Source organism: Cetorhinus maximus, chromosome 3 (assembly GCF_964194155.1).
Source record: "Cetorhinus maximus chromosome 3, sCetMax3.hap1.1, whole genome shotgun sequence".
NCBI classification, from domain to species: Eukaryota; Metazoa; Chordata; class Chondrichthyes; order Lamniformes; family Cetorhinidae; genus Cetorhinus; species Cetorhinus maximus.
In genome coordinates, this window is record NC_135881.1 from 114,139,375 (window position 1) to 114,154,118 (window position 14,744).

Here is a 14,744-nt window from a genome sequence, read left to right on the forward strand (position 1 = left end):
TTAGCACCTTCTACTGGGATTCTGAGAATAATAGCAAGCAAGGCAAGTTTAACCAATCAGATTGAAGAACCATTAATGAGTTGTGCAGTCTGAACCAGGAAGAAAGTGCTAGAATATAGAATGTCAATGTCAAATCAGGTACAGAAACTGAAGTAAAGAAAAACAAAGAAAAATGGGATAAAGAAAAATAGGAGGCAGAAATAAAAAGTTAAAAAAGTAAATCTCCAACAATCATTAAAATCTGGAGGAATGAGACTCTATGCTTGTAAAAGTAAATTTTCAATGGCAAAAATGTTGATTGACAGTAATTAAAATTTATCACACTGCCAACAATTTACTTACACTGGAATGGACAACCCCAACTTTATCTGATGAGTTTAGTGGGTATCTGGTGGGTAAATTCCTTCATTGTAGCCGGGTCAAAATCCTGGAACTCCCTCCCTAATAGCACAGTGGGTGTATCAACGCCACATGTACTGCAGCAGTTCAAGAAGACAGCTCACCCCCCAACTTCTCAAGGGTAATTAGGGATAGAAAATAAATGCTGGCCCTGCCAGCGATGCCCACATCCCATGGAAAAAAAAGTACAGCAACTTTGTGGCATTTTTTTTTGCTTTATTGCTAAGTTTCTCAGTGACATACTGGTGTACAGAAGCTTCCAGAGCAGGGCAGCTTTTAACTGGTCATGTATGATTGCAGGAAACTGCTGTTCGATTTATGCTTTAATCTGTTAGCCTCACCATTATTTCTACATCAAAATTCTGTCCATTAATATTTTAACTTGAAATGAAAAAGGGTGCATTGGTACAGTGTATTAACTGTAAGCAGTTTGTAGAATCATAGAATGGCTACAGCATAGAAAGAGGCCATTTCAGCTGACATGTCCATACTGACTCTCCACAACATCAACTCTAGCAGTCCCACTCCTTTCACCACAGCACAGCCATTTTTTTCACTTCACGATGCCATGGTTGAATCTCCATCCACCCCAATCTCAGGCAATGCAATCCAGGCCCTAACCACTTGCTGTGGAAAACATTTCCATTTTGAAATCAACTCATTTGTTTGAGTGTTCAGAAGGCATTCTTGAGCTGATCGTGGAAATGAGTCAATCCTATATTCATTCCAAGATGTTCACTCCATTGCAGTCAGTTGCAGTGAAAGTTTTCTGGCTGTTTATGGGGATGAATACGTTCCACAAATTGATTTTTTTTTCTCTATCAGTAAGAAGGAGGGAGAAGCACAGCAAAATCCTACAGGACTCTCAGACTGCAAAAGATCACTATCCATTTGTGTGAATTTACTGCTACAGGTGCCCAATTTAAGCCTGCACCTATCCAGATTTGTTGATCATGAGCATTAATTACAATGCATGTCAATTACCAATGTTGCACTGGTAGAAGACTTAAATTGGGAGAAACTTAAATGACACCATGTTAGATAATACATAATTTACTGGTATTCTGGATGCAGCTTTCACAATGTAACAAGCTGACTGCACAGATCATAACTTCTGTTTCCATTTTTATGTGTTTGTATTTGGATTGCAGCTGTTAACAGTTCCTCTAGATACATCTTTTATTTCCTTACTTGCCCCATTGTCACCCCCACTTTTGTTTTGCACCATCATCTTTTGCCATTTAACCTCCCCCGTCTTCCACCCTATCACTGACATTCCTTTTTGATCCTTTTCTCCCCACCCGTTCCCCTGCCTTTCACTTTCTTTAAATCTGGTACATCTCTAACTTTTCCAGTTCTGATGAAAAGTCACCAACCTAAAACATTAACTTTGATTCTCTCTCCACAGATGCTGTCAGACCTGATGAGTATTTCCAGCATTTTCTGTTTTTAGTTCAGATTTCCAACATTTGTAGCATCTTGCTCTTTGTATGGGGTCTCTGATGCTCGTGTCAGAGTGTTGGAGCGAGCATAGGGCAGAGGCGTCCAAATTTTTTATGGAAGATGTCCTTCCTTCACTTTTCTGAAAGGTAGATGGGCAAATAGTACTAAATTATATAAAGCAGATAAGATATGATGCATTGTTTCCATGCTGTTCTCTTTGTATTTTTCTCAAAAGCCAACAAAATTGAGGGAGTGAAATCCAATTTATGTGGTCCTGTAAGTATCTAGACTTGCCCAAAATAAATCAAAATCAGTTGTGATTCTTTTTTGGGGAAAAAGCCCACATTAGAATTCTTAAAATAACATGTTCCCTGGTGATTATGATTTCAATGTGAATTGATTAGGGGCATATTTCAAAATTGTTTTAAAATCTTTTCATTAAACATATAAACAATTGCAAGAAATAGTATTTCTTTTACAAGACACAGCAAAAAATTAAGAGACATCATGTGCAAGCTTTGTATGAAGGCAAAGGCAGTTGGGGCATTATAAACAATATGCTGCCAAAGGTTTGGCTGTTTCATTGTTCTGCTGCACCATCAGGAAGCCATATGTTTCTCAGGTGATTACTATCAAGCTTGAAGTTCATTAAGCCAATTGCATAATTATCATTCAGAGCAGGTAATTAATTGAACTGATTTGCTTTGATGCCATCAAGAGTTGTCTATATATTACTTCAGAAACCATTTGAAATTTACCATTAGCTCTTAGTTTAGGAATTGTTATATAAGCAGAATTATCCAAGAGACAGAACAAGGAGTTTCAGTATTATTTGCTGAAAGGGACAACATCTTATGAAAAAGTCTTTGACAACCCTTTTTTTCATTTCTTCACTAACACATTATTGCCATAGTGTACATTGTGTTGAAAACTGTAATTACATCACTTGCATATGATATCAGCATGCCAAACTCTTTTATTTTTTGAAGACAATCCCATTTATTACATTCCTGCAATTCTTACACAGAAGCTTTGAAGATAAAACCAGATATGTTTTTTATACCAATGGTGTTTTCATCCTTTCTCTGGTCATTTGTTATTTTAAATATCACAGTTGCTGAGGCAAAATCTTTACCTGGGATTGCATATCCAGATTTATGAAAGCATATTTCTATCACTGTCAAATGTTCTATTTTAGAAGACTAAAGTGCAGCATTACTGCAATGCTGAACTCACTGTGAATCAGACTTTCTCAGAATTAACACATAATCATTTACTCAGAACATTGAGTCATATTTACCAAGTAATTCATGAAACTCTAAGTTTAAAACATTATTTACAACTATTTATATATTTTGATTGATGTATGAAGCATATTGGTACTACAGATACTATGATAATATATATTGTGTATGAAATTTTCCTGCAATCCATTGCAAGTTATTCACCTGTAAACCTGTGAAGGAATGCATAACCACATTAGGAACACACTCAAAATGTCAATTTGACAATTTTTACCAAAATATCATACACAGTAAATATAATAAAACATACCAGCAGGAGTGAGGTAAAAGCTGTAACCTAATCTCTGAATCAGACAGCATTTGTAAACCTTTCTGGTGTTACTTTTATTACTTATACATAATATAGGAATGAAAACATTCAGCCATCTAGTCCACCCTGTCATTAAGCATTACATACAAAACCCACAACCTAGTTGTAACTCAACACTATTCCGGCACCAAGCTCATATCTCTCTACTTCCTGGTAGATCAGGAATTTTATCCTCAATTTTCAATTGAGGTACAACCTTGTATTTCACTCCTGAGTACCCATTATACTACATTAAATACCATAGAGAAGACATTGATTGAAATTTGGTTGGGTTAGATGTGCACATTATTCAACAGTTTATTAAATCTCAATAAAATATGTACGATCTACTTAATAAATCTATCATTTGTATTGAAAGTTCTTCCCAAACAGAAATATTAAGCATGAGAGGGCCAAAAAGAATTCCAGGATGCTATTAGACATTCATGTTTTACATCACCTAACCCTGACATGCATTAAACATCAGTGCAAAAAATTATATTATCAACATTTTACATTTTAGAAGTACTCTAAAAACTTCTCAAATGTTGGACAATGCCAATAGGTTATTTTTATAACACTGGATGAAACTGTTTTTATTGTCACTTGGCTAAGATTGATAACTAATTAGTTAAACTAATGGTCTTTATTGATCAATGTCAAATTTCCAATTACACTTTGTTTTTCATTACGTTTGTTTGATTGTTATTAATAACTGAAGTAAAAGTAATTTGACAAAAACAGAATGGAAACAGGACTTTCTGTTTGATCTTTGAATAAGAAAAATGAAAAAGGAAACAATATTTGAACATTGGGCTGCACTGAACGTTTCAATGTTTGTTTAACATTCTGCTAATAACTAGTTACATATTATTTTCATTTACTTGATAGAATTTGATAATATTTAGCCTTGGAAATAATATTAATATTTCCAACACAGTTGACTTTTGATTGATATCTCTGATGTGTATGAAATGACTACCGACAGGGCAACAAATTAAGCCTTTATTATTACTGCATGACTTTGGTATCATTCACTAGAGTAGCAGTATATAGAAGTTTCAAGCTTTTGTTGATCTGGCCAAATATTTGCTAACTTCAGCAGGTTTTAAATTACATGACATGGCAACCCTATAAATATCAATGCCTTGTGTGTTGCTGCTGTCTAACAAGTTATTTTTCTATTTGAATAAGTATTGCACCGATGTTTAAGAATACTGGTGAAGGTGACTGCATTTTCTAGCTGTCTCTTTCAGAGCACTATTTTTAAATTTCAATTACATTGAATTGCTACATTTCCTATTACTGGGTGAATATTTCTTCTGTGGCAAGATTGAATTATTTGTAAATGTGTTTATTATTTTGTTTCTCCGATTACATAGAAGAAACCTTCCCTTTTGTTCTCTCTTGAATTTCTGATAATATTTCTTTTGCTTTTTTGCATTAATTCCTGTTCTTATTTACAGTGGAAGTCAAGGCATAAACTTGCAAACTGTCTGATTGTCATATGCAAATATGGAATGTTCAGAGGCTCTGATGTTTGCACTATGTCCACAAGGAGTCATTCACACAGAGGCTGTAAGACAATGTTGTTTGCATTCTCCTCATGCCATTTCTTTCCTGAGAATCTGTCAAGGTGTTCTCTTTCTTTGTACATCACAAGTGGCCGAGTTCAGTGCTATGATCACTGTCTTGGCTTTCATCATTTGATAGAATGTCTCCAGGATGATGAGCTCCTGACGTGGAGATGCCAGAGAGCTCAGAGGGCAGTAATGTCCCTTTCTTCACATTAACCAGTTCTTTTTCCCTTGCGACAGCTCCTTGTTGGCCTCCTTTAACACGTTTCCATTTCATCCTCCGGTTCTGGAACCATACCTTGACCTAAAATAATTAAGAGCTGATTATCATGTGAAGGAACTTATCAATTGTGCCTATATATTACAATGGTGACAAGTAAATGTAGCATCATCTTAATGACGACCATTTTATAGTTCTGAATTAATACAGTGACATTGAGGTTCATTATTATCAGATGTCAAAATGCCAAAAAATAACTCATGCTCTTCTTGCTTTTCTCTGTCCCCCAAACAAAAACATCACAGTTTGCCAGGCATTTCCATGAAGATAGTGTTCATTTAAAGCTGAACACGTACAAGTTATTGTTTATTAATAAATAAGGCAGATTGTGTGGTGTTCATTCATTCATGTGTGCTCATTGTCTGCTGATGTTCCATTCTGAGCTGCTTTCCTTGGCAGTTTTTGTCAGGGATGGTTTGCCATTGCCTTCCACTCTCAAGGGCAGAGTGGAGATACATGTCACAGCTCTACCTTGGCTGGGATGGTAACCGAACCCCCATGCTGTTGATGTTATTCTGGACCAGGTGCTAACTGTCTAGCAACTCAGCTAACCAGCAGCCCCCCACCACTAACCACCCCCACCCCCCCCCCCTCCCCCCCCCCCGCCACACCCCTCCCAACTGTGTGGTGTATAGGGTTAGAAATTGGCATTTCGCCTTTTAGACCTGTGTTCAAACCAAGCCCAGGTGGATCAGAATGAAAGTGTCCAGTGCAAATAACTCACAAGGAGGCAGGTTATGTAGGCTCAGCCCAGTATTTTCCTGAGGTTGGGACTGAGTCATATTGTTGGGGCAGAATAGTAGCATCTAATGATATTATGCCAATTGGAGAATCTTTAATACTGACACTGGGTGACAAAAGTGGAAAATATTCCAATCCTAATCTAAATCAACTTGATTAGAAAAATTACACCTAAAATCTGAAACAAATAACAAAAATTACAACAAAGCTACAAAACAAAGCAGACAAGTTATGCTAAACCTTTATAAATGACTAGTTAAACTTCACTCTGAAGAAATATTGGACTCGAAACGTTAACTCTGTTTCTTTTTCCACAGACACTGCCGGACCTGCCAGGTATTTCCAGTACTTTCTGTTTTTATTTATATTGGAGAAGCTGGGATTGTTCTTCTTCAAGCAGAGAAGGCTAAGGGAACCTTAACAGGGGTGTCCCAGGTAGATCAGTAATTGGAGGAAACAAATTTAAGATAATTTTCAAAAGAAGCAGAGGAGAGATAACGAGAATTTGCTTTATGCAGCAAATTGTTAAGATCTTGAATGCACTGCTTGAAAAGGAGGTGGAAGAAGACTCAATAATAAATGTCAAGATGAAATTAGATGTAAGCTTGAAAAGGAAACATTTTCGGGGCTATGGGGAAAGAGCGGAAGACTAGTACTAGTTAACTACCTCTTCCAAAGAGCCAGAAAAGCATGATGGGCTGAATGGCCTCCTGTAAGATCCTATGATCCTTTGAACAATGAGATATAAGTGAGGAAACTTACATTCATGTAGTAGTTATTTGCAGGTAATTTTCCCTCTCAGAGAAACATTCTACTAGTGTTGAATGCCTGTTCTCTATAATCAATGGTACCAGTCTCAGCAACATAATATTAAGCCGACTGTTAACAAGAGTCAACACAGAGAAACACATGAACAAGTAAAAGCTAGCTCTTTAATATGTCTGTAGTGTTTGCCTTCAAAACTAAGAGAAGGAAGGGCCCCTTACAATAAAGGGACTCTAAGTTAAAGGAATTTTAATGAAACTGCTGCTTACTGCAATGTATTTCCTTTTTGTATATTCTTGGTATTTCTTGGACTTTCTTTCTCAGATAAATATGATCCACTTAGATACTAATAGAAATGTTTTGTTAGGAAATCCTGAAGGATTACATGAGCTAACAAAGTGTAGCTGTCGGGTATTTCTGGACTGCAAGCCAGGAATTCCTGATGTAAAATAAACTGCCTGCTCGGCATTATCCAACATGGCACTGAGCTGGACATCTGCTGTGATCATCAGTTTCTGTGACATTTTTACTGTTGCAGAGAAAGAGATATGTCGTCACGCAACTATCGGATCACTGAGGTCAGTTAGCTCTGAAGAAGCTTTCATCTGAAGATACTGTGATCACTCTTCAAAAATACTGTGATTGTTCTGTTTATTTTCCTACATTTTTTGGATAGGGCTATTGTTGCTGCCAATTAAACTAATCTAACAAGTTGAAATAATCACTTATTTCATCAGACTGAAATGTCCCTAAGTATACTCACTGTAGGGAAGGTACTGACACATTAACATGCGCACGACCACACAGCCAGGCTGGAGGCAGTTTCAAACCCGCCTTGCTTAGTTCTCAATCTCAGCCACAATGTACAGAGTCAATTAACATGGAAGCCAACAAAGAAAGAGGGCAAAAATAGACAAAAGAATGGGCCGCTTTTCTCCATATTCAACTGCGATTTTTTTATTTTCTCTCCTAGCTTTAGCTGCTCTTCCTTAACTATCAATCCATGGCTAAGCCATCCTCCTCTGAGGTCTCTTCCGATGTCACTCTTGACCCACCAGCTAAGGAAGTTTGCAAAAATGGCCACAATTAGTTAGTTTCTTTGATGAATGCCAATGTCCTTGTGAGGAAGTGCTGAGCTTCTGCATAGCAACTACCCTTACATTGCACAGCCAAGATTGCACAGCTAAGACCTTTGTGTAGGAATGAGTGTGAGCAGCACGGTGGAATGAGTGATATGGAACAGTTCACATTTACTGATTGGGTTTCACAAGTTTATCTTGATACAAGTAGAGAAAAATGGGCTTGATCTAATAGCCATTATGAGACGTGGTTGCATAGTTGCAAGGTTGGGATCTAAATATTCCAGAGTACTTGACAGTTTGAAAAGATAGACAAATCAAAAAAGGGGAGAGGGTAGCCCCAATAATAAAGAATGACATTGGCAGTACTGAGGAAGGATATTGGCTCAGAAGAGCAGGAAGTAGATTTAGCATGTGTGGAGATAAGAAATAATAAGGGGCAGAAAACACTGATGGGGCTAGTTTATAGGTACCCTGACAGTAGCTATATTCTTGAACATGATATTAATCAAGAAATAAAAGGAGTTTGTAACAAAGGTAATTCAGTAAATATGGGGGACTTCAATCTTCATATAGACCAGACAAATCAAAATGGTGGAAGTAGTTTGGAGGACGAGCTCATGAATTGCATGTGAGATGGTTACCTAAAACAATATGTCACGGAAATGTCCAGGGAAGAGATTATTTTAGATCTTGCCTTGTGTAATGAGACAGGGTTAATTAGTAATCACATAGTAAGGGATCCTGTGTTGGAGAGTGATCATAATGACCCGAATTTTCCTGTTGGCACGGGGGTGGGTGGGGGGGCGGCGGAGCAGGCGCAGGTGGCCCCGGACCCTATCGCCGCCCAGCGTATTTCCCGACTCCCGAGGATAGTGGGAGTGGGCGGACGGTGGCAGGTGTGCACAGGCCATCAGGTCCAATGGCGACCCGGCAGCCTGTTTAAATGAAGGCCTGACAGCCTTTTCTTGGCTGCTCATAATGGCAAATGCAAGGCCACAGCAGAGGGCTTCTGGTGAGCAGGCCAGTCCGGAGGGTAGGCCAGCGGGACAGACCAGGCTGGAGGATAGGGCCCGGGGGATGACTGCCTTGCTGCCCTCCTCGAGGAGGTGGCAGCACGCCGGGAGGTGCTGGTCCCCCAGGATGGGAGGAGGAGGCCCCCCCCAACATGAAGAAACGTGCCTGGGAGGAGGTGATGGAGATGGTGAGCTCCCGTGGTGCGGCGCATCTGGATCCAGTGTCACAAGCGCTTCAACAACTTGTTGCACTCTGGCAGGGTGAGGACAATGTTGGCAATGGGCATTTAACCCAGCAGGATGGCTTAACCCCCCCCACTGCCCGCTACCGCATCCTCCCCACCCAACCCCCAAGCTCAAATGCAGCGACAACATTGAATCATTGATGGCATTTGTCCTTTTCTGGGTGAGTAAGCAGATATTGCCCATGCTGAGGGCAGCCTGAGAGAGTGATGAAGAGATGTGTTTTGCCCCTGCAGCATGTGTTACACTGAGTCCCACATGACTGGTGTGGGGGCAACCTGGAGGAGCTACACCTAGACGCTGTGTTAGAACTGCAGGACATGTCCTAGTCAGGGTGATGAGATGGTGGGAGGGGAGCTTCAAGGTGTCATGGCAACGAACCATCTGCTGCGCTCTACGCTCCACGTGCTTGCGCCTCCTTGCTATGGAAGGGTATACCGTGTGGTGCCTAATGTGATGCAGGCAGCATGTGGCCAAAGGGGTGGGGGGGTGGGGAGCAGCCTAGCACCTTTGTGTGAGTGTTCGGCAGTAGCTGGGTGAGGAGACATTGGAGCGCTGATAGGTCCCACTCTGGTTGGGGTGAGCCGTGCGTGAACAGAGTCCATGTGCAATTTGCACTAATCAATGCTCTTCTCTCATTTTCAGGAGAAGAATGTTTATAACGCAGCAGAGCGAGGACTGGCAGTGGCCAGGCGCAGATTGCCATTCTTAGCCAGTCGAGCAGGAGGCCCTGGATCTGAAGAGGTGCCATACACCCAGGTCCACTGGTGTCGGTGAGGCTGGGGTGCCACGGCCAGGTATTTATGCCCAACAGTGAGGTCACCATTGTTCTCCCAATGGCCATAGTAATGCTGAATGTTAAATGATTTAATTTTGCAACATGACTTGACCATTGCTTATGGAAGGATGACCGCACAATGGTCCAGGGGACAGGGATGGACTATACCATTGTCTCCATGCTAAATGATCCACTGCCCTTGTTCTTCCTTTCAGCATCATCGGGAGGAGGAGCAGCAGAGGCCCCCTCTCACACCTGAGGTGCCTGAAGTCTCACCAGCATCACACCATCTCTGCAAGGCAGGCACCAGCGCAGATACTAGCACCTCAGTGGGAATTTGAACATCGGCTCGTGTCCCGGGGCACAGTGGTGAGGGCACTTCACAGTCGCTGGAGGAGCTGGCAGAGACAGAGAGTGCCCATGGCACCAGTAGCTGGAGAGCTGCAGGGGACCAGGCACATGCTCAGTCGGTGCCTGATGATGTGCCTCTGGAGTCGTCCACAACACAGCAGCTGCAGGAAATGCGGCCGGGTGTGTGGAAGCATCTGGGGGAGATACAAGAGGCTATGCTTGGCTTCGTGTCCGTGGTGGAGGAGTCTACGCGGACGCTCGCCGAAGCAATGAGCCACATGTCCAAGCGCCACACATCCTCCATGGAGAGAGTGGCGACTCTTGTGGAGAGCCTACTCCAGGAGACCCATCAGGGCTTCCTGGGGATGTGCTCTGACCTGCAAGCCCTCACATCAGCATTGACCTGAGATGGTCAGTGCCAGTGTGGGAGATGGTGTGGGCATCAAGTTTCCCAGCTCAGTGCCCATCCATCCACGGTGAGCAGGGAGATCCGAAGCGACCTCACGTTGGCGCTGCCTCACGGGGTCTCTGCGGGCACCTCTCAGGGCGGTCCGGATGAGGGCGGCAGCTCCTCCACCCCTCTCCCAGTGACCATATCATCCTGCAACGACTGGGGAGGTGCCTGCTGTGAAACTGGCAGCACCCTCCCAGGCAGGGCCAGCACAGGCTCCACGGGCCAGAAGACGACCACCAACAGGACAGCAGAGTCAGCAGGCTGGCTCAGGTGCCACTCCAAGCGATGGGGCAGCACCAAGACGTAGCACCTGGAAACAAAAGCATTAAGCACATTAGGCACACCACGAGTTTTTCACTGGTGCTTTTGTGTTGGCCCGAGATGAGGCCCTTCTGATTTTATTTGATTTGTAATGTTCTTGACTTTTTTTTTGTAATAAACTGCTTTGTTTGAAACATTAAATTCAGATATGTTGCCATGGCTGAGGGTGCCTCTTTTCTTCTGCATGTGTATGGTTTCCAAAACTGTAATGAGTGCTTTGTTGGACATTCAGCTTTATTAACAAGGCCCTTAGTTACTGCTCCTAACCTAACAGATTTTGCACTTAGGTGCCGAGTATCGAGCCGACAGCCCAGGCTTGTCCTGGAGGTCCATCTGTGGTGTGCTAGCTGAAGGTTTGTTGGATTAAAGCCTCCCGGGTGTCCCTGCCTCCCTGGAGTATGCCTGGGTCAGTGTCTACCCCCTCAGCATTTCCCTGTGCATGCTCATCCTCGATCTCACTGCTGGACTCATCGTGTGCAGCCGCAGCCACTGCATCGGTGTATTCATCGTCCACTGCATCCCCCCTTTCCAGCACAAGATTGTGGAGAGCACAGCATGCAACCACTATGACCAAGACACGGTCTAGAGGGTTATGGAGTGCACGTCCTGAGTGGTCCAGGCATCGGAAGCACATCTTGAGAAGACCGATGGTTCTCTCCACCACAGCCCTTGTGGAGGCCTGGCTCCTATTGTAGCGCTGCTCAGCTTCTGTTCTTGGATGGTGGAGAGGCATCATGAGCCACCTTCTGAGGAGATAGCACTTGTCACCCAGTAGCCAACCATCCAGCCGGGCTGACGCACTGAAGAGCCCCGGCACCTGGGAGTGTTGAGGATGCAGGGGTCGTGGGAGCTGCCTGGGTACCTTGCGCAGACTTGTAGAATCTGCATCCTGTGATCACACACTATCTGCATGTTCATGGAGTGGAATATCTTCCTGTTGATGAAGGCACCGGGCTCACCTGCTGGCGCCTTGATGGCCACATGTGTATAGTCTATAGCATCCTGGACACAGATTAAGCCAGCAATGGCTGCGAAGCCTCTGGCTCGCTCTGACTGGCTTGCCTGGTCCCAACGGCAGTGGATGAAGGTCAATGCACACCTGAACAGAGCATCTGTCACCTGCTTGACACAACTGTGGACAGCTGATTGGAAGACACCGCAAAGATCACCCACCGAGCCCTGGATGGAGCCAGAGGCATAGAAGTTGAGGGCAGCTGTGACCTTCAGAGCCACTGTCATGGGGTGTCCACCCATACAGTTAGCAGAGATCTCAGGGCCTATCATCTGACAGATATAGTTGACTGTCTCCCTTGAGAGATGGAGGTTCCCTCGGCACTGCACCTCAGACATATTGAGGTAGCTGCTTCGCCACCTGTATACCCTGGCAGGATAGTGGTGTCTTCTGCAGCCCATTCCACCTTGGATTACATCTTGCCCCTGCACCCCTTGTGCCTGCACCTGGCCTCCCAAAGATGGCTCCCCTGGAGGCTGAATGTGCACTCCTGGGATCCTCCCCCTTCTAGCCTTCCCTTCCTCCTCAGTGGAGCTGCCTCCAATGGAGAGATCAGCTCCTGTTCCCAGGCTAAGAGAAGGCTTCCTGAAACCTGCAGGTCCAGAAAAGATTACTCACTGCAGAGTGCTGACCTGAAGGTTAAGAGTCCAGAAAAAGCAGCTGGTATGCATTCTGAAGTACTGCAGATCACACAGACAAGTTTGTCAAACTTTCAAAAATAAATACTTGACTATGCACATTCACCACACAACTAAGCCCTCTTATCCCGCCCATGGATGAGGTTGATACAAATGTGTCCTACCCGCCTACCCGTTGCGCCCACGCGCCGACCCAAAGATTGTACGGGCACCCAAAAATTGGCATCGATTGAACACTTAAGAGCCTTAAGTAGCCCATTAATTAATGCTGGGCGTCTGCCCGACCTTACCGCACGTCATTTTACGCGTGGATGTGCCCCGCACGACAACGGAAAAATTCTGCCCAATATGATAGAATTTGCAGTTTAAGTGTGACATACTTAAGTCCAAAAGTAGCCTATCAAACTTTAATAAAGCCAATTATATAGGTAAGAGGGGCAAGTTGGCCAAGGTAGAGTGGGAAATTAGCTCAAAAGGTATGATGGTAGAGGAGTAATGACAAACATTTAAAGAAATATTTTATGATTCTCCATGAATATACAATTAATATATTGAGAAATAAAAACCCCATGGGAAAAGTGATTAAAACTAAAGAGGTTAAGGATGGTATTAGATTAAAAGAAAAGGTTTATGAGGAGATAAGTTCAGTTCATCCTGTTTTCGGATTTGGGGACCATGATTTGTAATTAGCCCACACTCAATCCTGTTGAGACAGAAAGCACATAAACTATGTGCTGCTTCCTCATTTCAATAAATGTAGCATTCAGCCAACCATCAACAGAGAGCTCAGCAGCATGCAGGGAGAGTATCTACTTCAGCTAGCCTTCATGTCTTAAAGGTAGCCTGCCTCTCTTAAAGGGAGCTACATTCATTATAAGGAAGTTGCTGCTGACTCTCTTTGTAAGGATTGGTTATTAGAAGAACCACCCAAAATGGAGCAGCAGCCAAGAGAGAGGGGCAACCAGAATTTCCCATCCTGCACTGGAAGTTTTTTGCATGAGGTCAAAAGGAGGAGAAAAGCAACGTTTTCAGAGTGGCCTGGAGACCCACGATGCACACCCTGAGAAGGGAATGGGAGCAGATGGCCAGGGAGGTCAATTTCCGAGTCTCACCCCGACCCTGCAGTGCCGCAAGAAGTTCAATGACCTCACACGGGTAGTCAAGGGCAGTGCATGACTCTTCAAAGAGATCTCCTACCCACTGCACCACCAATCGCTCATGCTGCTCAAGGCACCACAAGCCCATCACTCACCCATCGGCAATCTCTAACAATCAGGACTCAGGACTACCTTTGAGCTTTTCCACCTTACCATCACACACTTCCCATTGTTGCCAGCCTCACACTGACCTCTTACTGCTCTACATACCTCCAGCTATTCAGCCATGGTAGAGACATCACCCAAACACACTCACTGATGTCCTTCATTCTCTCTTGCAGGAAGAGGTGACACATAACAGGAGAACAGGAGGGGGACAGGCACCTCCCTTACCTGAGACCTCTGGGGAGACAGCGTTCCTCACCATGGGGCCAGCAGTGGCTGAGGTTGTTGTATCCAGTGTTGCTAACAACCTCCGGGAGAACAGTATGCCAGTTTTCAAGTACCACCACCTCCTCATCCTGCTATCTGGCATGACGGTGTGACCATCTTCCTTGCCAATCCACCCACCTTCTGCCACTCCAGCCCTGCCCTTCTGCATTTATGCTTTCAAATACCCAAGAACTGCTGCCTGACAAGTCATGCAGTCTCATGGGGAAGGGAGAGAGTTAGTACAGACATCTGAGTAAGAAGCACTGTCACTTTATCTGACAATTGTAGCCACCAGCTCAGATACTGTCAGGAGGTGTATCTTAGTGTGTACTATAAAGGTGGGAATTGCATGTGGTGAGTCACCGGGTACCAGTGGATTGAAGCCAGGCCAGGGGATAAAGAGAGCAGATGCCCAAGCTCACTAAAGGGAGATGTCACATACGAATTCTGCTGGAGAGGACTCAGATGAGGACCTTGATTGGGGAGCATACAAGAGAACATTGGTAATGATGCATACCAAGATGC

General features: G+C 43.5%; 1 protein-coding gene across 1 annotated transcript in view; it reads right to left on the reverse strand.

Annotated features, from left to right (window-relative positions):
- Nucleotides 1–2,800: 2,800 nt before the first annotated feature.
- meox2a (mesenchyme homeobox 2a) overlaps nt 2,801–14,744 on the reverse strand; it is a 67,414-nt gene continuing 55,470 nt past the window's right edge. Inside the window, exon 3 of the mRNA XM_078538836.1 lies at nt 2,801–5,316. Coding sequence (XP_078394962.1) covers nt 5,092–5,316 — 225 coding nt within the window. The 3' untranslated portion in view covers nt 2,801–5,091. The remainder of the gene's footprint in view (nt 5,317–14,744) is intronic.